General features: G+C 41.5%; 1 protein-coding gene across 3 annotated transcripts in view; it reads left to right on the top strand.

Annotated features, from left to right (window-relative positions):
• The window catches only part of NCOA6 (nuclear receptor coactivator 6), an 85626-nt gene that overhangs the window by 48621 nt on the left and 12343 nt on the right, over positions 1-24662 (top strand). For 2 of the 3 annotated variants that reach the window (XM_019539736.1, XM_019539739.1), the window contains 4 exons: positions 2800-5772; positions 9015-9083; positions 11766-11802; positions 16246-16394. In XM_019539736.1, coding sequence (XP_019395281.1) covers positions 2800-5772; positions 9015-9083; positions 11766-11802; positions 16246-16394 — 3228 coding nt within the window. The other variant, XM_019539737.1, reaches the window with a different exon arrangement.

Genomic DNA, 24662 nt, shown 5'->3' with positions numbered 1-24662 from the left:
GATGGAAGCACACTACCTGATATTCACAACCAAACTCTTGGTCACTGGTGGGAACACTCCAGTGGCTTCCTTAATCCTCCACTGTTGATGATGCCACTTACGAAATCTAACAAACCTCTGGACAAAGTTTTGGAGGAAATTCTTAAGGTATTGACCACTCCAGAAATGGGAAAGCCCTTGAAATAGATGCTATGTTAGCTGCAATTTTTATGAATATAGTCATATGGTATTTACATATTAGTCACCATAGGCTTTTGGCTTGATTTCTCAGCTTTTGAGAGGTTGGGGAGCTTCCCCACATTTTAATGCTGCCCTTATCATGATCTCTAAGAAGAAAGTTGATAGTTCTTGTTACAGAGGAATATCTTTACTCTGTGCCATTGTGAACTGTTCACATGTAAGCATTGCGCCAGTCTATAGAGGAAGTAGTGCTTCCTGAAAACGAGTGTAGTTTTTGAGCATCTTAGAGTCCTGTGGACATAATATTCATTTTCTGACGAGAAAAAAAAGGAACAATAAGTGCCTAATCATGCTGTATGTATTCATTTCAATTAAGCTTCATTACAGTGAGCAGAGGATTGCATATAGTCCATATTAGCAAACATGGATGTGTAGTATCGTTCATGAGAACTGTTCACTAGTTTCAAGAAGGCAGTTGTGGCGAAGATATAGTAGTTATACTTTCTCAATTGCACAGGAAGTCAAGCAAAGTTCCATTTTTCACCTTGCAGCTGTGATCCAGACTGAAGCAAAAAAAAAAAAAAAAGAAATGTCTATACATATCCACACACAAATGAACTGAAAACTCTCCAGTCCGTATGTCTCTACCAAACATGGAAAAACTGCATGTGTGATCTAATTTGTGTGGATGATTTGCTCACTCATTGTGATCTTTATTATTGTGCATCACTTTGCAGTTCACAGAAGTATTTTAACAACCCACTCCTGGTGATGCATATTGCAAGCCCATTATTTTAATGGCCTTTTAAAGATATCAAAGCAGTTTCCATATTTTGGAGATGTTGTTATGGAGACCAACTCTCCTGTTACAGAGTTGGTGAACAGAATTCAAGCAGCTATCACAAATTTAGGCACCTGGAAAGCAGAATTCAGGACCAACAGAGTGTTAACCCATTAACCTACTCTGTCCTGCAGTTGTGCTCGGTTCTCTTTTGTATGCTGCCAAAACTTTCATCCTTCGTAAATACTGTGTCCACCAGCTTAATGCTGTAGCAGCCACGCCTCCGTCAAATCCTCCGATGTTAGAGGAACAGGTTATCCAGTAGTTAGGTATGCAAAGAGTCAAGCGTAGAAAACAGTCCTTAATGTCTGTCATTTGCTGTAGGCTGGCCGTGTAGTTGTTTGCATACCAGAAACTACAATGTTTGGTATTCTTTTCTTTGAGATGAGGATAAGATCAAAACTGTATAAGAGTCTGTCTGCTTCTGAGGGATGTCATCAAAAGGTGTCTGAAAGAGAGAGTTGCTTTGACTTTGGTTTGTCACAAGTGATAGATGCTTAAGCCTATGTTGCAATGCAGAGCACTAGTGCATTAATTTATACAAACTGTGGATCAAAAGAAAAAAAGCATATAAGGTGTGTTGAGGCTGTTGATATGCCTAAATCCTTTTTAATTTACAGTGCTCAGATTGGACTAATTTAGTGCTAGTATGTTAATATCCTGTGACGTGCCCCCATTTGACCATTTTAATTTGTTCCTCATGTTGTTTGCAGTGAACTACTAGTGCTTCGTTTGAGTTGGGACCTCTGTTTTATTCTGTATTTTGGCATCTGCTACTCTGGTTTCTTTGTACTATAAAGCAAGAAATTTGTCTGTGGTTTACAGGTAATCTTAGGATTTGTTCTACTAGTATTTTTTCTTGGCCCTTGTCTGTGTTTTAATACTTGGCCTGTTCGTCTCAAAGGACATTGATTCAGACAATACTTCTTTTTAAAGACACATTTCTTTACCTATATGTAGAAGTTATCTGTTTTTCTTGCCAACTTTTAAATACATTACTGATGCACGTTTTTCTACTTTTTCCCATTCCAAGAGTGCTAACTTTAGGACTGTCAGATTATTAGAGATGCTTTGAAAATATTAAGTATTTCCTAAATTACTGTACTGAGAAGTATTCTTAAGTAATATAAATTACAGATGGAAAACCCTCTGCCTGTGGTAGAGGGATTGAGTCTAAAGTCCTTGGAGGACGTTTCAGATATTTAACTATGCTATGTTCTAAGTTCACAATGCTGTTTTTGGTGTTTCTGTTGCATGTTACAGGATTTTGCAGGATAACACAGAAGCTGTCACATCTTAACCATGGACTTGTTCCTCAAAGCACCTCAGCTGCTATTTAAGTTTTGTCCCCTCCAGTGTGTCCATATCTATGCATACATAAGTGTTCATGCAAATGAGCATACACATGTATACACATATGCACATACTGCATTTCAACTCTGAATTCATAAATGGGGAAAGAAAGCTATAAAGACAGCTGCAAAAATGTGTTTGTCAGACAGAAGGGTAGCTAAGAGTAGATGTAATAGTACCTGCCTCCTACAAGTCAAGGTCCTGAACATTAGCTGTATATTAAGTGATTAGATAGATGGATATATGCCTCTTTACAACTTTGATGACACCTTGTGTTTTTTGTTTGCTTTTAATTTTTTTGTATTATTAAATGGCTCTTGTGCTGGAGGCTGCAGCCCAGGAATTCACTTGTGTTCCTGTTGCATTTTTTGCTTTGTCTGAAGTTTTTAAGAAAGCACATAATTTAATTTTATTTCTCATTTCAGGTTATCCATCTCAGCCAGTTGAACAAAGACCTCTTCAGCAGATACCGTCTCAAATTATACAACATGCACAACAACAGCAGCAACAGCAGCAGCAACCACCACCACCACCACAGGCACAGGCTCAGACCCAGCAGCAGCAAATGATGATGATGCTTATGATGCAGCAGGATCCCAAGTCAGTCAGGCTTCCTGTGCCACAAGGTGTTCATCCACCTAGAGGCCCTCTAAATCCAGAGACCCAAAGAATGCCAATGCAGCAAAGTGGCAACATGCCAGTAATGGTTAGCTTACAGGGTCCTGGATCAGTCCCTCCATCCCCTGATAAGCAAAGAATGCCTTTGGCAGGCAATCCTTCTTTAGGAAATAATGCAAGAAAGGTGGTTTATCAAGATAATATACAGAATCCTTCCACTTCACCTCTGGGTGAGGTTTCATCTGTACCCTCACTTCCAGAAGGAAATGGTGTTGAAGTCTCTCCAGTATCAGGAACTCAAAATAATATGACATCTCATTTAGTAGTTTCACAAAATCAGCTCATGATGACAGGTCCAAAACCTGGACCCTCTCCACTTTCAAATCCACAAGGTGCAAGTCCTCAGCAGCAGTCTAATTCTCTGCCTGGCTCTCTTACACACCATTTCCCAAATGTTGCTGCCCCATCTCAAACTTCAAGGCCCAAAACCCCAAACAGAGCAAGCCCAAGACCATACTATCCTCAGACTCCTAATAACCGTCCACCTAGCACAGAACCTTCAGAAATAAGCTTATCTCCAGAGAGACTTAATGCTTCTATTGCTGGTCTCTTCCCTCCCCAGATTAATATTCCTTTACCTCCTAGACCTAACCTTAATAGAGGATTCGATCAGCAGGGTCTTAATCCAACTACTCTGAAGGCCATCGGGCAAGCCCCATCAAATCTTTCAATTAATAATCAGTCTAGTTTTTCTGCTCCACAGTCACATAAGTTGGATAGTGTGGCTGTCAATTCAGGAAAGCAAGCCAACACTGCAGGGACAAAGCGAGCAAGTCCAAGCAATAGCAGAAGGTCTAGTCCTGGATCCAGTAGGAAAACCACACCGAGTCCTGGCAGACAAAATTCAAAAGCAGCTAAACTAGCCCTTGTAACTCAGCAGAACCCAGCGCTTTTACAGAACCTGGAATTGCAAAGAAATATGATGGTTGGTCCAACTTCTTTGCCAGCACCTATAACTACAACTTTTCCAAATAATAATATGCTGAACAACCAGAATCCTGCAGTTTCTGTACCTTTGGTGACTGGCATTCCTGAGGACAGCAAAGAGAGCCTTAATGTTTCTCAAGACAATGAATGTCAGAATGCACAGGTTGTCCAAGGTAGTAAAGACCAGCCTAATGTTGAACTGAAAGGCATTCCTAGCCAAGAAATCAAAATGATGGTTCCTGAAGAACCAAAAAAAGATGGACAATCTTTAGATACCAGCAAGCTTCCCAGCTTGGAGGAAAGCAAGACAATGGTATCTTCAGCTATGAGAGAGGCACCAACTTCATTAAGCCAACTTCTTGATAATTCTGGTGCTCCTAATGTAACTATAAAGCCTCCTGGGCTCACCAGTCTTGAAATGCCACCAATGGTGACCTCTGGGGAAGAACTAAAGAAGATAGCTGTCATTCCTCCACTACAGGATTCCTCTTCAAGCAAAGAACCTGCTAATTCCCTAAGCTCGTCTCAGAATAATGAAGGCTGTTCAAACCAAGTGCACCAAGAACTCGGAGAGATGAATTCAAATGTTACTCAGACTGTTCCTCCAGTATTACAACGGCCTGTTAGCTCCTCTTCTATATCCACTCCTTTACCACCCAACCAGATAACAGTTTTTGTAACTTCAAACCCTATTACATCTTCTGCTAACACATCAACACCGTTACCATCTCATTTACAACCTACATTAGTGTCTACCGTTGTCACAATGCCTAATGTAGGTAACAAAGTTATGGTTTCTGAGGGACAGTCAGCAGTTCAGTCTAATACCCGACCACAGTTCATTACACCAGTTTTTATAAACTCATCCTCAATAATTCAGGTTATGAAAGGATCTCAACCAAGTACAATACCAGCAGCCTCCATGAGCACTAACTCTAGCTTAATGCCTCAGTCAGTTGCAGTTGTTGGTCCCTTGCATATACCACAGAACATAAAGTTTTCCTCTGGGCCTGCTCCTCCTAGTACGTCATCTAATAGTTCTGTCCCAAATATTCCAACAAGCAGGTCACTGGTTCTTAATCCACTGGCAACTCCTATTCAGCTTCCTTCTCCCCCATCTACAGCATCTTTGAATGTTCCTTCACATCCCCCTGTTCAACAAGTCAAAGACTTTAGCTTAGAGGAGGCTACCTCTCAAGCTAATATATCAACTGACCCGTGCTCTGTAACAACAACGCAGTGTGGACCTGTGGTTTCGCCTCTTCTCACAAGTAGTCCAGGATCTTCTGGAAACAGGCGAAGTCCAGTTTCGTCTAGTAAGGGAAAGGGAAAGGTGGACAAGATTGGTCAATTTTTGCTGACCAAAGCATGTAAAAAAGTTACAGGCTCTCTTGAAAAAGGGGAGGAACAGTATGTTTTGGATGGAGAAGCCGATGGCCAGGGACTAGAAATGTCGGTCCCTAACAGTCTGGGGACAGAGCAATTGCCTGTAGAGGTAGACAATAAAATAGTGACACCTCCAGTACCCAGTCTTATAAAACAGAGCACTTCTGGGCCTGGCAGTCTGAGTGTAAGCACTGCTGCTACTGTTTCTGCTTCTGTATCTTCAAGTTTATCAAGCAACACTCCTCCCACAAATGTACTGTCGGTTGTAACCACTCCAGCAATCCAAGAGCTTCCACCCACAGCCCCAAGCACTAATAATAACCACAGTGGTTTACCGGCTGAGCAAATTGGGATTGGCTTAGTGGAGGAAAAAGCAGGAGTACATCAGGAGCTACTACAAAATATAGGTATGTACTTTGCATGGTACTGTTCTTCCACCTGCTTCTTACCTTTGTGTGTCAGAAATTCCACTGGCACATAAAACCTGTATTTGAATTTAACACAAAACTTAACACTTAATTGGAAGGTAATGTAATCCATTGGTGGCTTCTAGAGTGGTGTTTTTATAGCACCCAAATAGTATAGCCGTACTTGTGAATTTTTAATGTAATATAACATTTTTGTGGCTTGTTTGATTTTTCTGAAAGTTTCTCTAGGTTATTTTCACTTTTTTAGGTATTTTGGGTATTAAGCTTTTTTTTTTCTTCCCTTTAATCCTGTTGTGCAGCAAAAAACTTAAGATGGAAGACTATATGTGCAGCATATTTGATACCATGAGTGATTTCACTCAAGGCTCAGAAGTAGGAAGAAAATACATATTCAAGTGTAGCTAAAATGACAAAAGGAGTGCATACAATTTCTGTCAAAGAAGCAAATTGCTTTTTTTATTTCAATGTTGCCACAGAATGAGTGGTGTGTTGTTATGGGCTTTTTTTTGTAACTTTTTAAATATAAAGTAGTAAAATTTGGTACCAAAGAAGCATATGAAGATGAGAACTTAATTGAGGCAAGTGAGCAGGAACACAGCGTTTGTATTCTAATATTGTTAACCTTTTTGGGGAAATGGCTGACTACCATCATTCTGCAGCAGTTTTTTTTTTTTAAATAAAAACAGATCATAGAGAAATTTTAAAAATATTAATCTTTCAGAGAGAGAAAATGCAATATATCATTAAAAGTAAATTATTTTGATTATATAGACTACCTTAACCCATGGGTGGACAGAGTCTGGCCTGTGGGCTGGATTGAGCCCATGGTAGACTCTGTTTCCCAGCAGCCCTTGCCCATGTTGTTGTGACTAATTTCCATGGAGACCACAGCAGTGGTGGGGTCGTGATGGCGTGGGGCCGTAGTTTCCATGGAGACTTGCCCTAGCAGTGCTGGCAGGGAGCTACTCTGGGACTGGGATCTTGCAGCGGTGACAGCATGGTCTGGAGCCAGGGCAGAACTGTGATCCACTGCCTGCATGCCTCAGATAGAAGCTGCCCCAACTTCAGACCATGCTGTCACCACTGCAAGATCCCAACCCCAGAGCAGCTCCCCATCCAGCTTTGTACTGTACCAGCGCTGCTGATGCTGATCTCCATGGGAACCCTAGCACCCTGCTGTCACAGCCCGGCCACTGCTGGGGTCTCCATGGAAACCAGCCACAGCTATGTGGGCAGGGGCTGCTGGGAAGTGGAGTCTCGCTGCTGGCTAGATCCACCATTTTGCCCATCCCTGCCTTAATCTAAGATATCTTTTTAAAACAATGTTTTGAACTATTATTATGACTTGAACACAATGTTGCTATCACTTCTTGTGTGAAACGGAAATAAAACAATGCCCAAAGTCAGTTCCCCGAAATACTTGTCATCTTAAGGTAAATCCTGGAGCTATGGAAGGCAATTGGAGCTTTGCCATTTGTCATCCCCCACCCCCTTCCAAAAGGGGGCCACAGTTAACAAGCACGCTTCTTACAATAAACTGTAATAGTGTTCTACTATGAAATGGAAATGTTTATTTCAAGCTCACATGACAAAATCTGTTCTAGTAGGTAGAAAAAGCTGTTACTGAAAATAAATTCACAATTTTACTGTAAAAATGAGTGGCAAAGAATGTGCGATTACTTTCAAAGTGACTTTACTGCTACTTTTTATATTAGATACATGAAAAATACTGAAGAGAGAAATCTCAATGGACATATTGCAGAATATGTACAAAGGCAGAAGTTTATATATCATAAAATGGAGTGTATGGATTGACACTTACTGTGGTGGAGCATGACCTCCAACATTTTATATTTTATGTCCAACTTCAACATTTAGGGTATGGAATAGATTGCTTTAGTTTGAGGCTAGCTACAAGGTGGTTGTTTTTTTGTTTGCTTTTTTCTTTTTTTTGGTATAAAAGTCTTTATCTGACTGCAGAGGAAGAGGAGTCCTCTTTCTGTTCTTCATAAATTCTTTTTTTTTTCCCTTAGTGCTTCTAGATGAGTGATTTTTCAGGTAGAGTGTCACAGCCATGCTCAAGCTTGGCCCTGCTGGGCCAATCCAGCATTCCCACTGCCAGACCCCTTACATTTGGTGGTGCTCAACCTTCTGATTCTGCAAGCGAGATCAGTGCTGTGGGGCCAGTCTATGGCCCTTCCCCAGCCCAGCATGTTACATTACATGTTATAGAATTGTTTACCTGTGAAATACTGAGATGGCTGAAGATTTTTAATAAAAGTACCCTTAATTTTGAAAATGAAATGAATTCTTCATAGGTAAAAAAGCTTTTCAAGTTGAAAACCTCTGAATACTCTGCCTTCTTGCCCTCTTCCCTAGCCCCCCTTTCCCTCAACTCCACAGCAGCAAGCTGAGATGAGCAGCTAAGGTAGAGTTAAGTAGTTGCACATTTTGTGCTACTTTAAATTCTGTGGACTTGTGGAAAGAAAAACACAAAGCTGCACCACACTTGGAGTGTAATTAGAGGGAGAAACCTGAGGGTTTTTTTCAGTTTTGTTTTTTCCTGAAACATATGCAATATAATGGGTCTTTAAGGGTCTAGTTTATTTTACTGGATACTTCCTTTTTGATTTATTATAATCTATAAATCCCAGCAAGGTGCCTTTCTTAGCAAGAGCTATTGTATCCTTTTTTATTTTTAACTTGGTAGCATAAGGAAATTTAAATTTAAGTCTTCCTTTGTTTTTGCTAGAGATCTTCATGGGTGTCTCAGAAGTTTTGAACTTTTGCAGCTTAATAAAATTGTAGACGTCTTGTGTTATTAACAGAGATTTTCCAGATGTTAATTAGTCTTTCCTTAGTGTCAGTGTTTAAAGACTCCAATGCTAGAGCTTAAAACTCTAGCTAAAATCAAATTTCTCTTTAATCTCTCAAGATCTAATTTAACCGGTATTTCATATGAAAAAGATACAGTTTAATGAAGGAGTTCCCCTTACCTTAGAAATCAGACTTTGGGGAGGGGGTACCAAAAATAAAAACAGTGTGGGGGAGGAGAGAGGGGAAGTAAATATGCGTGTATATATGCATATATGATGCAATCAATCAGAAAAAACTGCAGGGCTATTTAGTCTTAGCTGATCATACAAAGTAAAAAATTCTTGTAATTTACTTTGAACGAAAAATTTAATTAGTTCCGACTTTTTCTGCACTTCTTATTTTAGCATCATCTCAACATTTAACCCAGAAGGAAACTCCGGTTACAACATCAGAAAGTGCTGTTCAAAGAACAGGTAAACTTTTGTTTCGGAAAATGAGGATACACCTGTGGAAGTGCACATAAATTTTAATTTGTGTATCTAAGAAGTCATTGCATCACCTTGATTGTGTGCATTCTGGAAATAGATAGTTCTCATCCTGTGCATTGGAACAGTTTAAAAATAAGTGAAGTAGTTTAGCTGACTTGCCATTGAAATATTTTTGCCCTAATATTTATTCATATGAACAGTTTTTGCTCTTTTGAGCGTAGGTTGACATTTTCAAAGCGCTGTTAAGAAACTGACACCCTTTTTCATTTATTTTAATGGTGGCATCTTTATATCTGCAAGATCACCTATAGTTGAGTGTTGAGAGCTATCAAGGATAGATTTTTCAGAGTATCTCAGTTCCCTTTAGATACCTTAATTATTTGGTAAGGGTGCTGAATAGTCATTGAGCACCACTGAAAATCTATTGGTGTGCTTAAATGTTAAGCAGCGATCTGGTTTTTCTGTTTCCCACAGAAAAACGCAGTAAACTACAGATGTTACTGTCTTCCCAGATGCAAATGTGGATTTCTCATTTTACTGGAGAAGCCAGCGGATTTTGCAGTTTTGGGATGAGCTCTCTACAGGCTGGCAGAGCTCTCTACAGGCTCCCTGCAGGAGGCTGGGAAGGAGCGGGAGAAGGGTGGTCAGTTAGGGGACACCATGTGCATGTATATGCACATGGCCCCAGGCAGCCTGGAAAGCAGCTCCCGCAGGTAATTAGATGGGGAGAGGGGAATTGAGCCCCCTTAGAGAAGGAGGGAGGAAGGAGTTGGGCAGGGCTGGGACTAGTGCTGCTGCCCAGCTGGGCAGTGCATGGGGTTTGGGGCCTGGGGCTGCAGTGCTTGGCTGCAGGACCCCAGCAGGGAGTGAGAGGGGGCTGCAGGCAGCTCGTCCAGGGGGGCAGGGCTAGCTCCCTGCCACTGCACATACTCCTAGGGGGCAGGGGAGACCTGCACTTTGATGAGTATAACCCCACACCATTGCCTCTGCTGCAGCTGTGTGCATGAGGTGCGTCGCCAAACCAGCGCAGAGCTTACAGTGGCAGGCAGCTTCTCTGCACAGCTCTGCTGTTCCCTTCTCTGCCGGGTCAGTGTAATTAGAAATAGGACTTGAAAAGGAGTGCATTGACTTAAAACAATCAATTTAAACAAACGCAACTGAAATTACTTTCTTCCAAGGCTATATTCATCATGTTGAGTCTGATGTGTTGGTCATAGGGTGTTAGCTTAAAGCTAGATATCTATCATTCTAAGATTTACAGCTGGACAGTATTCCGGTAGGTAGAATTCTGCATACAAGAAAAAAAAATTTTTGATCAAGATTACTATACATTCAGTCTGTTTCACTCTTCCATTACTGTGGGTCAGATGGGTTTTACACAGAGCAGTTAGAATAATTACACTTAATCGGCTCAGTAATAAGAATATGTATCCCATAACTTGGTCCTTACATTTTAGTGCTTTTATTTTTCCTTTTATAGCTGTTATTTTTTGAGTACATGAGACACTAGGCTTTTTGCACTAAATGGTACTTAGCAGAAATGGCTGTTAAAGGGAAAACATGTATTTTTACGTTTTGTCCAACAGTGGCAACAAAAAAAGCAAGCACAATTTTAGGATATTTAATTTGAAATGGAATATACTGATATACAGATTATAAATTGTATGAGAATAAATTGTGTATAAATTATAATGCTCCTCTGTTAAACTACATTCTCTTCTTAGATCTGGGTCTCATCTGACAAAAAAAAAATTAGCAGAAAGAGGGAATTCAGCAATGTAAATTAATAGAGACTTATAAAACCTTTTTATATATTGAAAAATAGACTGTTTACCAGAGAGGAGACAATAGGGTACATGATAAAGGTATACAAAAAAGAATGATATAGAGAAGGTTGGTTGGGAAATTCTCTTCACATTAACGCAAGAACAAGGTTATTTTAGTGGAACTGAATGCATCAAATTCCAAGTTGGGGGGGAGAGAAGGTGGAAGACATCTCAGAAAGAGTGGAGCTTGTTGCCACAAAGTATCATTAAGGTGAAATCCTGGATAAATGTTATGTTTAAGATTATCCAGACTTGTGCTTTTTAAGGCTGGGGTGGGGTTTGGAAATCCACAAGAGCTTTGAAAGGGACTATAAGTGCTGAAGTCAGTTACCCACCCAGAGGAAGGTTCAGGCGGGGGGAAAAATCTTGACAGGCAGGCTATTCTACCACTGCCTTCTGCAGGATTTCTTAAGCCTTTCTGTGAAGCAGCTAGTGCTGGCTCAGTATTCCATTGATAAAGTATCGACATAGATGGATCATTGATCTGATAGTTCAGCTTTTCATTTGAATAGGATGGTTTTATTGTGAGAGGACTAATTATCATTTGCAGAGGAGAGAAGTTACTCAACAAGCTGGGCTTCCCTTTTTTAGGGGAGGCAAAATATGAGATTAGAGGGTTGTATTTATTTAGTATGAGGCGACTCATTACCTCCAATCAGAAAAATATACTGCATGTAGCACTGAGAATATTTTAAAATAGACTGGGCTTCATAAAATACAATATGCATGTGTATTTTCTTGTTATGATTCAACATTTTCCATCAAGTGTAGTTTGAAAATCAGCATGGTAGTGACATACCATCCAGATACATGACTCCTAGCATGTGTCTCTTTCTTGCAGAACTTGAAGCAAGTGCTGCAGTAGTTGCTGGTCAAAGGTAAGTAGATAACGTCTGTAGATCCAGGAGTGATGTAGCTGTCTTTGAAAGAAGTTCTTTTCTCTTTGACTTTCTTTATTCCAGAATTGCACAGCTTAAAATCCTTCATTTGTTATGGATTTTTTTATTCTCTTCCCATACCTGTTTCTTGCGTCAGGGTCTGGGTAATCCAGGTTTTTAAGTTGGAAAAATTTATATTAAAACTTCTGAATGCGATGCTACCTTTTTGGACACCATTTTTCATATCCCCTAAGCTTTCAATGCTTTCTTCTCTTTGAGGGTGTTGCATGGCTCCAGTGGTCACTGCTTTTTGTAGTGTTCTTTACAGAAGAGGTGAACTCAAACTACTTTGTGTGTGCTAGCTTCATTAATCCGTTTTTCAAAACCTGATGCATGATTGCTCCTATTTTTAGTACTGAAATCTGATAAAGCAAGGCTTTGTAAGACATGCATGTACATAAAGATCTTGGCTAGTGTAATCATAATTTAACTAGTCCAACAACAGATGGTTATTTTATCAGACTGAAGTGTGATTTTCAGGATTGTGTTAACCTAGTTGTATCTTAGACCATGTTTTAATAATAAAAACCTTTAACTGGTTGTAGGAGGATTTAATGGTAGTTTCACTTTGTCAGATACCTCATGCTAGTCTGTCTGGCCGCCCCTGCACCAAGTACAGTGCATGCCCACAGGAGGAACTGTCTGTTTAACCTCGCTCACGCAGCATTTGTATAGATCGTGCGCTTCAGCAGAGCTTTTTGGTGCTTTTATCTAATACCTGATTGCTCTCCTAAATTTTATAAGCTCTGGCAGATGCTGTATTTTGCTTTTACTGTCCCCATGTGGTAGAAGAGAGTACCAAGATTTAAAAGGATTTTAACACTATGAAACTTTTTTAGGGAGGATTGGTGCTGAATTTAATGTTTAAAAAAATCTGCTATTTTCTGGGACTAGAGTCTCTCCTTAAATGTCTGATGCACAGCAGCCAGGTATCCAGGGCAGGTGTGATGGAAGCAGCAGTGACTTTTAACCGGTAGCATGGTGGTAGCTGTAATTGTGCAGCTACAGCAGCAGCTGCCATGTCTTTGCCTCCTTCACCCCACTTCCCATTCCTGGAGTTGGCACCTTGCTGCCCTGATTGCCCAACTCTGACATTATGTATTTTGGGAGCTAGCTTTCTCTTTAATTCTAGCAAAATCAAACTGAAATTTCATGTGCAAGGAGAGGTAGTTAGCCATGTTAATCTGGAGTTAGGCAGAAGGCAGGGTACAGGCGGCCAGTTGTACATATGATGGGTGTTTAGTCCCCTAAATTGCAATGGTGGGTTTTTAATTGCAACTATTAAAAGCCCACTGTTTCAATTTAGAGGCTTCCGACACTATAGTGAGGGACCCGATCTCCTTTTCCCCCCACCTCACAGAGCCTGCCTGCCTCTCCCATGGGGGAGGGGGTGGTAAAGGGGCTGAGCTGCTGGTGGGCCAAGCGGCCCCTGAACTGTGGCGGGGCCCTGGTCTTTCCCTCTGCAGCAGCAGAACCCCACAGGGCCTTCTGGGTGGGCTGCTAGCAGGTGGATGCCACCCAGGGGGCACCACTGCTGTAGAGGGACAGCACAGTGCCCACCAGCAGCTCACATCTCAGCTGCGGGAAAGGCAGGCTCCATGGAGGGGTTGGGGGAGGAGGAAGGAAGGGGATCAGGCTCCTAGCCACTCCCCCCTCCCCCCAGTGGAGCCTGTCCGTGTGCCTGCCTGCATGATCTGCCACCAGGCTGTGCAGCCTCTGAGCTGTAGGGGGTGGGGCCCGGTCCTTCTCTCTGCAGTGGCGGTGCCCCCCAGGGCCACCTGGATGCGGTGCTAGCTGTGCAGGTGCTGCCCCAGCTTGCAGGCAGCACCTGCCAGAGCCTGTACACTGGAAGCTCACCGGGCACTGCTTCCCATGCAGGCTTGGGGAAGAGTTGGATCTGGGAGGTGCTGCCTGCAAGCTGGGGCTGCACCTGTGCAGTTAGCACCATGCCCAAGGGATACCGCTGCCATGCAGGGAAGGACTTGGGTCCCACTGCAGCTCAGGGGCTGTGCAGCCCGGTGGCAACTCACGGGGGGGCAAGCTGCTGGTGGGCTCTGAGCAGGGTGCCCTTCAGCCTGCCTCTCATGGTGGTGGTGAGGGGGTAGGGTTTAGTTTGCAATGTAGTAAGCTTATTTAAATAGTAAGAAAAACCCTTGTATATGTACAGCATGATGCAGTTAAACTGCAGAAATGGCCAATTTTTGTCACATGTACAAGCACTTTAGTCTAAGGTACTTCTGTAACCTGCCTTCTGAAATTTCACGTGTGGGGTAGTCTTCCAATAGACAATTTATTTAAAATGCTTGAGAGAGAATTTTTGGGAGAAGCGCAGGTTCACAAAATGACACATTTGGCACGTGAAATAACTCTGGACTTGCTTATTTGGTTTTTTGCTTTTTACTTCATAAAGCCTGGTATCTTCAGTGGGGAAATAACAGTTGGAAGGGAAAAAGTTTAGTTACCACAGGTTTTTTCTGTGGATATTATAAACCTGTTACATTTCTTCAAGTGCACACTCCTGAGTCTCATTTATTTGTTTGTTTGTTTGTGTCTCCTAGTGACTTGATATTTACAAAGTACTGTTACACACATTATTTGGGTAGGCTTCACATTACACTTCCAGTGTAGATGGTGATTACCTCTATTTTACAAATTACAGATGGGAAGACAGGTTATCTGCAGAAGCACAAAACTAATGAATCAGATGTAATACCAAAGCATTTACAAATGGGTTTTGAGCCAGAGTCTGATACTTACTCTATCCCTTAGGCAGGTCACTTAACTCGTCTATGCCTCTAATGTCTTGTGGATAATGGGGATAATTACTTGCCTTGTCTGCTTGCTTTATCTCTGAATTTCCACGCTTGGCAGTGCCTGTTTGGCTTTTATCATTGCGTTCACAAATTGACTGTTGTGTTTTAGATGTTAGTTGCTTTATGCTATAAACTTTTGTAAAGCTTTTTTCCTTTTAAAACATGATTTCTGAAAAGAGACCGTCTACAATTCTATTCTATAAATATTCTCTCTGTTTTCTGATTAAAATATATAGTGTTTTAAATCTTGCAGAGCCATCGTGTCCAAAATGGCATGAACTTAATTCTGTTTTTCTTTGTGCATTAACAGAATTGTTTAGTTCAGTAGTTATGTGTGTGAACCCACAGAAGACAGAGTCGCACAGAAGTTTCACTGAGGCTAGAAACAGGCTGAATGAAGCAAGTCAGCTGTGTCATGGCACAGTTGATCTGTTTCACTGGGCAAATCACATCACCCACTCCTTGTCCTGCCCTTGATAGGCAGTGTGGTTGCCTGCTTTCTGTGCACAGCCAGATGTGTTTCCTTACAATCACAGAGTGGTTCTGAGTGGGGAAGGGCTTTTTTCTTGCCCAGCCAGACCTGGGTACAGGTCTGACTGAGCAAGGCGAGCAATCATAGAGGTAATAGGCATCTACCACAGTAAAGCAGCATAGTCTGTTACCAGTTATTGTTGTGCCACTGATCTTTTTTCTTTTGTGTAGTTGTAACAAATCGTATTGTTGTCTATTTGTTCAGCATTTGTGCTGCTGCAAAAAAAAAGAAAGAAAGAAAAAAAAAGTATAGTGACACAAATGAGATACAGGCAACATGTTTCTACCCAGATGACTTTAGTCTGCGGAAACTTACTGATACCAGTACAGGAGAAGAAAACCATCCAGGGTGAATTAATAGACTTGTTAGTGATTTTTTGTTAAAGGGTGTTGTAATTTTAAACAGAGCATTGCTGACCTGGTGTTTATTGAGACAAAATAAACATGGACTTCCCACCATGCCCTTTTAAAAGTAACCTTTTATAAACAGAACTGCACTTTAAATTGCTGCCAACTTTACACTTTAAAACCACCTTAATAAAGCCTTTCTGGTTTGGGAATAAATCATTTAGGGAGATCAGTGAAGTAATTATTTAATAGTATATTAGGATGACATGCTCCCTTGAATATATAATTCTTTAAATTAATCTGCAATTTCAGTTCTGTATTCCCATTTAATAGCAGTTTCTAATGTAACTTGTTTGCTTTTCCTAGACTTCAGTAATGGTGGCATCTGCTGGAAAATAGAGCTGACAATTTAAAATGCATCTAATTTCTCGGTCTTCTAATATTGAAAGTACTCTCTTTTGAGGACTTCTCAATTCTATATCCTCTGATAATTTTTTAATAGAAATGGACTATGCTCTGACTTACTCGGGTCATTCTTCATCTGCTAAAACTTCCAGTATCTCTAGCGTTTCATATCTTCAGTACTAATGGTCCGGAACTGGTACTGGTCCATCTCCAACTTGTCTGAGTTGCATAGAAAAACATAATTCTTCTTACACTTCATCAGAAATATTTTGTCCCACTTTATTAGTAATGAGACAAAAGAGAGTTGTGAAAAGTCTAAAACTCCAAGTAGAAGAAATTCAAGAACAGAGGATTCTGCTGCTTCACAGGAAAACGTAGAGAATGGACAGCGTAAGAGGTCATCCAGACCAGCATCTGCATCAAGCACCGCAAAAGGTAAAATGCACAGCCTCCTTACTGTGGAGGGGGCAAGAAATGAAGTACTTTACTAAACACCCAATCTAATGAGTATGCTATGTCTATGGTATGAGCCTGTAAATATATTTTGTACAGTGTGTGCTTCTAATCCTATAGTTGGTACTGATGACTGCAAGGCTAGAGGGTCTGGAAAAAATACTTTTGGGGCAGAGGAGTTGAGAGAACCCCTGTCCAAACTCCATCCCAAGGCCTGATGTGGAAAAACTGGAAATTTTGGGAAAAATTGGAAGAGACAGTTTTGTGAAATGCTTTCTCTTAGAATGAACAGTGAGATGTGTAGAGTAATGTTTAAAATAGTATTACAGCTGCACTTCAGTCCTTCAAAAGGCTTTCTCATAACTTATAGGTAGTTCAAATGATGTTCTTTTTATTTTGAAGCTGAACCACTACTATAATACTATAAGAGTTTTTTACATTGTACCTCATTTTTAAGTTCCTTACACTGCCTTGTGCTTCTGTGATTCCCTTTTATGGATAATTAAAAAAATAACACTTGGTCAATACAGACATTAACGACATCAGCATTCTAAGAATGATCATAATGGTAGTGATTTAATTGTTTTCCCTCCATTTATGCTCTCCTTTTCCCTACTTTCCCCTTGCATTTCATGTATCTGCTAGAAGTCTGCCCGGTGTGCCCAGAGCTGTGAATGTCCCTGTTTGAGAGAGGCTGCAAGTTGTCCCCCCTCTTCCCCCCCCCCATACCTGTATACTGTACACCTCGGCCCATGTACATAATAACCCCTGGAACATGTCATTACAGCCCCCAGCCAGTAGAGGGTGTTGCCATCTTTACTAGACAAGAGGAGACGATACAGAAGCCGTTTCCTTGGGGATTATTGTTTGCCTGCTTCTGGTGACTTCTGCCCTGCAAATGGAGGCTGTTATGGAGACAGTGTCCTTCTGAGGGGTTTTAGTGTAGAGGTCCAAGCGTTTGACACCAGGAGGCCTACGTCTGCAGGGCCCTGCAGGAGAAGCGTGAGAGACAGAAACGTTTCCTGGGAACTGAGATCTGTGGAGGGAAGAAGCTGGGACCGGCATGAAGGGCTGTTTAATTCCGCTTTCAGCAAGCACGGCTGAACTATAGTCTGCCACAGGGAAGTTATTCTGACAAAAAGGACTTGTACCATATTTACTCAAATACAAGATGAGACTTTTTGCCACCAGTTGGCATGGGGGGAAAAAGTCCCTTATCTTATGCATACAAAAAATCTCATTAAATGCATTGTCTATCATTAAATTGCTGCCAAACGTCGACTAAGTGCAGCCAACACTGAACAAGACTATAAAACACATGGCCCTTATTGAGCAAACATGCTGATGGGAACTTTTTTTCTTTTTAAATTTATTTACAAATCTTCTTAAAAACACACTTATCACCCTACACTTTCACAGCTTTATACATTGAGCATCCTTGTTTAACCAAAATATCATATAAATAAAAACAGCTGTATATCCAAAAGCATACAACTATATATATAAACCCCTTAAACAACATGCATCAACTTCTCACAAAAAAAAGCCTTAGAGCACTTTCTTCATAGAGACCCCCATGAAAAACTATTGCCTCAGTAACCACCTGAAATCCTTCTCTTCCTCTCAGCAGTTCTGTCTGTTGGTTCAGTGACATAAGTGCGTCTAGTCCTTTTCCTTCCTCTTCTCTGCCTCTCCTAATCTGATCTCTTCCTTGTCATGATCAGTGTAGTTTTTCAGTTCATGCAGCCCCAGCTTCAAGCACTCTCTTCGGCCCTACCTTCCCTATTTGATATTTCTGCATGAAACCTTCCATCCTGGTGTAATGAATTGGCAACTGCCACACCCTGGCCTCTTTGGAAAGGTCTGATATACTCCCCATTTCCTCAAAATTGCAGCTGAGTGAAATTGGATAATATACACTGCTTTTCCCTCTCCCTTTCATATCGCACTTGTATATCTCACACAGATGAACAGTCTGAAGTCTGGAAACCCCCACCTCTCTTGCCTTGCACAGTTCAGCTCTAGCCAGCCTTTCTTTTGACATTCCAGAAGAACACGCATACTTCCCTCTGTACTTTTGGTATCTGCCACCACGTTGGTGGAAATGCAATTCCTGTATATAGAATAATTTGCAGTAGCACAGCCTTAACCACTGCCACTTTTCGAGGAAAGAACAGTGTCCTTCTAGACCATAATTATATTTGCCATATCCTCGTCATCACCTTTTCCCATGCTGTATTACCTTCCCCCTTGGTGTCCAGTGGGATCCCTAGCATTCTTAATTCTCTTCCTCTTATCTGAAGGTCCAACTTCTCCAAGTCCATCCAGTTCCCCACTCCCATTATGGTGCATTTCAGCCTATTTAGTGTAGCCCCTGTTGCTTCTTCATATGCTAGTATAGGCTTTAGCACCTTTTCCACCAAAAGTCTATCTCTTAACTACTACATTTATATTGTCCATGTAGGACATGCATTTTACCTCTCCCCCTCTCAGTATCTTCACTCCACTTATGACCTTGTCTTTCCTTAGTCTTTGTGCTGACAGTTCCATGTCACGCACACACCATAGTGGTGACAAGGGGCACCCTTTTATCAATTTTTTTTTTTTTTAAAGTCCCCCCCCCTTCGATGTCCATAGATTTGGTCTTGACTCTCCCCTTCTCTATACAGTAACTTTATCCAACATGCAATTTTCTCTGGGAACCCCATTTTTCCTAGTATTTTGAATATGTAATTATGATCTGCTCTGTTATATACTTTTTCTAAATCTAGATATGCTATAACTGGGTATGTTTTCTTTCCTTGAATGTTGGCCAGTGTACATCTGATTACTCTGATCACTTTAGATATCTTTGTACCTGGTACTGCACATATTTGGTCTTTATGTATTAATTTCTGGAGGTTTTTCCTAATTCTCAAAGCCAGCATCTTGGCAATTTAACTTATCCATATTAAGGAGTGTCATTGGTCTCCAGTTTTTCAGGAGTTCCTTCTCTCCTTTTTTAAGGAGTAAGATCACAACATCTCTTGTAAAATCTTTCCCTGCTTCTCCTGTTCCTGCTATTTCCTCAAAAACTTTTACTATATGCCTTCCCTACCCATAGCCAAAACTTCTCATAAAATTCCATAGGTAGTCCATGTATTCCTGGTGACGTCCCTCTTTTTTAAAGGTTTTTCAACACTCATCCATGTCTTCTATGCTTATTTGTTCTTCCATCTTCATTGCTTCCTCTCTTTTCTCTTCAGTCTTTTTCTACCAAATCTTCCTATTTCTTTCTTCTGATATATCTCTTCATAAAATCTTTTTGTTGCCTCTAACACCACCTCCTGCTTTCCCACCCAAGCACCACCACCTTCCCACACTGATTTAAGTTCTCTTTTTACCATCTTCACTCTGGCTGAAAAGTATCAGAACCACTCTTCATTTTCTCCCACCACAGTGCTTGTGCTAAAAACATTTTCCACTCCCATACGTTTAAACCAAGCTTTCTATCTCTTGCCTTGTTTCTTCTAATTCTTCTCATATCTGTCTTGCTTCTGTAGCTTCCTTTAGCAGCTTCTGCATCTTTCTTTGCAGATCTCTTAGCTCTTTTGTTCTTTTCCCCTCGGTTCTTCGATCTTCCTTCCTGAAGAATTTTCCTGTTCTCTTCTTCACCATTATCCATCATCCTCTGGTATTCAAGATATATCTTCAGTGTTCTCCACCCCTCAACCATCTTGTGTATGCTTGACATATCTCCTCATCTTGTAGCAGTCGCACATTTAACTTGCACATTCCCCTTTTCACAGGGCTGTAACCAAGGTTTAGTCCTGCCTTCAGCATCTGGCAATTTCTAAATGCCATAATTACTGTTTCTTTTTTCATTATCTCTTTGTTTTGTTATGAACACAGAGTCAGTTCTTGATGGGTTCTTTCCACTGGGGTAAGTTTTAGTGAAAACTTTCTGCCCAGGCCACACATCTCTTAGTGACTTGTTTTGTTATATTTGCTAAAAATCTGGATCAGCTGTCTAAGGTTCTATCTCCTTCCCCTGTTCTGATACCTGCTTCTATTATGCAATTGAAATCCCTCACTATTATCCACAGTTTCCCTCCAACCATGTAAACTGCTAGCTTTCTAAGCAGATCCTTCTTCCCCTCCTGCTCTGGTGGTGCATCTATGTTAAAAACTTTTAATTTTGCTCCCCTGACTGATAGTATCATTTGTTGCAGTCTACCACTGTTGATATCTTCCATCTGCTTTGCTTTCACTTCTGGATTTTTTGAATAGTATTGCTACTCCAGCTGCTTTGTTTTCATTTGTCCCTGACCACCAGGACAGTCTTCATCTCCACGTTTTTCTCAAAGCACTTATAATCCCTTTCCTCTGGTATCCTGTTTGTCTTTAACATCTGCAAGCAGCTATTATGCTCTTATCTTTTCTCATCGTCTCCTTGGTAGTATGCTCCTGACATTAATAGATACTACAATCAGTACCATTGTGCTTGTTTTAACAAGAGTGCACCTGCCCCCTTTTAAAGTTTGCTGGCGCTGCTGCTCACCTTGGTTGACTCCTCTCCCTCACCCACTCTCATGCCTGTCCCTTTTGCAAGCTGTCTGAATGGCTTGCATTCCAGAAGCCTTACATTTTCTTACTTCCTGCCTCTAGCTTGCCAGTCTGGGTTGGAGCCCAGTGGAGTTAATGGTGGGTAGCTGCTCTCTGACTGATTCCCCTTGTTTTCAGGTTTTTTCCCTGATTTGTTCTTTCCCAGTGTTTTCTTCTTTTACTGCCCCTAACTCCCAGGCTATTTCATTTGTTTGACCTCTTCTGCTTGTTTGGTTTCTTCTCCCCCATCTCCATGTCTGGGCTCTTTCCTGTTCCCCCCACTTATCCACCATTTCTACTTTAACCTTCTCCCTTCTCTTCTCCCTTACTGTCCATTTCTGATTCACACTGTTCCTGAGGTGGGTCTGACCTCCCTTGCGTAGACTTTGGGACAGCTGCAGATTAGGTGTTTCTTCTTCCTGTGGCTAGTGCATTTTCGGCACTCTGCGGCTTTGTGCCCCTTCTCTTCACATCTGTAACACACCATGAAGGGACAGTGTATAGACAGGTACCCCTCCTTGTTGTATTTGCTACATTGCTTTGGTTCCTCATAGTATATTATTATAAAACCCCAGTGGGGCCCCTGTTGGATCACAGACAGGAAGTGCTATACCCCACCTAGGCTCCTCTTGTTTGCCATCAATACAACTCGTGCACTCCATGACCCCATCCAAATACTGTATTAGTCTCGCACCTTCTCTGCATGAATTACTCTTTGCACATGCAATCCCATTCAGCTTTTTGTGTCTTCTGCCTGTAATAAATCTGTTTACATTCGTACTATAATCACTGATTTCCTTGAATTTTTCCCTGTTATATACTGTCCCTCTTAATGCCTCCTTCCCATGTTTTTCTGCATGGTTCTTCCAAAAAATTTCATACCCTTCACTATTCCAGTAAGTAAACTCCCAAGTTCTTCTGTTTTAAAAAGCAGTCAGGCTGGTGAGATGTTCTGTCTACACCTCCAATATCTTAAGCAGTACTTTTTCTATGAACTCATCTGTTTATCATCGATCCCATCTGTATCCCATCACTGATTGATATTGCTTTTTTTCACAGTCTCTGATACTCCCTGACATTTTTCATGTCTTCCTGTTATGCTGCTCCCGGTGGGCCGGCTTTCCATTGTTCTCCTGCCTCTTTCTTCCTCTTGCCTGATGTACCTTCTTCTGCTGTTCCTGCTCTGTTTCCCAGTCTCCTCTGCTTCTGTCTTTCCTCTGGCCTTGTTCCTTTCTCCATCACCTTTGCCGTTGCCTCTATCATTGTTGCTGCCTCCACTGTTGCTGCCATCTTGTTCATTGTCTTTCTTCTCTGCTTCTCCATCTTTGTCCACTCTATATCTGTCTCTAGACTTTCTTTTCTGTTCTTCATTTCACTTTCCACCTCCTGGTTACTTGCTACCACAGCCATTGTTTTGAGCTTCAGGTTTACCTCCTCTGCTCCTTACACTCTGAGGCTCCATTGATCCCTTTCCCTTTCAGCTGATCACTTCATGGGAACCTAACACCACAAAGCTAGGTTAGTGTTGCCCATCTGATGGAAACTTTTATTTTAACAGCCAAAAAAAAAAATGGGTGGGTGTTCTCTCTGCTGGGAACTAGCACCAGGTCTGGAGGTACTGCAGTACTGGGAGGACCAGAGCCAGCCCTGACACCCTCTTCTTGGCCGCATCCAGATCAGTGTGGCCATGCAGGATGTGGCGCTGCAGGCACGTTTGCAACACCAGATACTGCATGTTCCGTTGTTCTCCACACTGCAAGGGAGCAGAACAGAGGTTGTTTTTTTTTCTTACCCCTGGATATCCTGTGGAGAAAAAAAGCAGAGCGGCCCACACAGGGGCAGCGTGTGCTGCCCAAAGCCAAAACCCTGGCCAGTTGGAGCCACACTACGCTGTTGACCAGGCTTCATGTGGTAGGATTGCTGCTGCTACAGACCTGGGAAGCACCAGGACAGGCTGCTGGCCCCAGCCTTCCCTACCTCACCTGGGGTAACTTGCTGCACAGCAGCATGTGCATGCCACACGCCTTCCCTGGGGACAACTAGCAGGGGTACAAGGTGCACTGCTGCTGGTTGTCCCCAGGGAGCCAATGTCCCTGCACATCTGGATGTGGCCCTTGGTGCCAAAAATGCTACGCTTGATATGCTGATAAAAATCTATCACAAGGACAAGTTAGTGCAATCCATCTGCATAAGACATATGGTAAACACAGTCCCCCTAACCACCAATTCTTTTCCAAGTCATGATAAGCTCTTACATAGCATTAATTTTTACTTCCTGTTTACTCCCACAGCTAAGCTATGCCTTTTTTCCCCATTGGTGAAGAAACACAAATCATTAACAGTCTTAAATGGCTGGCAAACATCACCAAATGAGACTCCAAATAGTTCACCCACAATCCCTCTCGTTCCCTCTCTCACCTTGGTACATACGATTAGTGCAGCCACATCCTCCATGAAGTAGAGTGGGATTGGGTTGCCTTGTGCCTTATCTGCATTTAAATTTTTGGAGGATCCTGGGACTTGTGACAAGAACACTCAGTTCCAGTAGTGAGGGGGTTAATTAGCACATGGATCCTTTGGGTGGGTATCTGGAGTACACACCCATACTAAGCAATGCTGAGCTGCGGGGTTACCTTGGCTTGAAGTGCTGTTGACGCTGGTGTGGCCCAACTATGCGGGTATTCACATAAATCATGAGCCTTTGACCTTGGACTAATATCGTGCATAGTTTGTATTGCATATAAGTCAGTGTCAGTCAGGAGGGTGTGGGAGAAGGGGCTGCCCTCGCCGCCTTGGCTGCTCCCCTTCTCCAGCTGTGAGGACCACTGGGGAACAAGCATTTTATTTTTAGTAAGGTTGAATTTTTTTACTGTTTTTGTGGGTTTCACGGACAATGCCCTATTTCACGGTTTCTGTAAAATCTATGAAATCGCGAATTAAGTAGGTGTCTAATTATGAGACACTAGGCAGGTGAATATTTAGGGTAGAGATGATGCTCAAATCAGTTTTCCCTTTTGGAGATAAACACCTAGGGAGGAACTGTCACATTGTGGAAATAAATTCATGGCTGCAAAGGTGGTGCCAGGAAGAAGGTTTTTGGTACTTCAGTAATAGATTGATGTTCCTGAAAACAGGATTGCAGTGCAGGGATGGAATCTATTTGATGAAGATTAGGAAGAGCATTTTTTAATGTTGTCTGTCTAACCTGGTGAGGAGGGTTTTAAATTAGGACCTATGAAGAATGGTCACAGATCCACAGGTGATGTATGTGTTTAATATTGAAGAATAAGAACAAGAAGAGAATCTTCCTTCTGGAAAAGGGAAAGGAAACCATAAAAGGGCTAAAAAGTTATGGAAGAAAAAAAGTAAGACAGTCTGCACAATATCTTCAGTGCCTCTACATCAACTCAAAGTCTTAGTATGTTTAAAAATAAAGGATTTTAGCATTACAGAGATGATGATATAACTCTCATCATTGCAATATCATTGTCAAGTAGTGTACCATGTTTCAGAAGGACAAGTCTTAAAGATAAAGGGAGTGGCATTGAACTTATGTCAAGAGTATATGCTTTTTTTAAAGCTGAAGAGGAAATGAGCAGCCGATATTTGAATATATTTTCTGGATGATGATAAAGGGAGCAAGAAAAAATATTGAAGTGATAACAC

The sequence above is a fragment of the Crocodylus porosus genome, unplaced genomic scaffold (assembly GCF_001723895.1).
Source record: "Crocodylus porosus isolate Cpor-Errol unplaced genomic scaffold, CroPor_comp1, whole genome shotgun sequence".
Taxonomy (NCBI): Eukaryota; Metazoa; Chordata; order Crocodylia; family Crocodylidae; genus Crocodylus; species Crocodylus porosus.
Note: the sequence above shows the minus strand (reverse complement) of the source record. Positions and strands in the feature narration are given on the sequence as shown.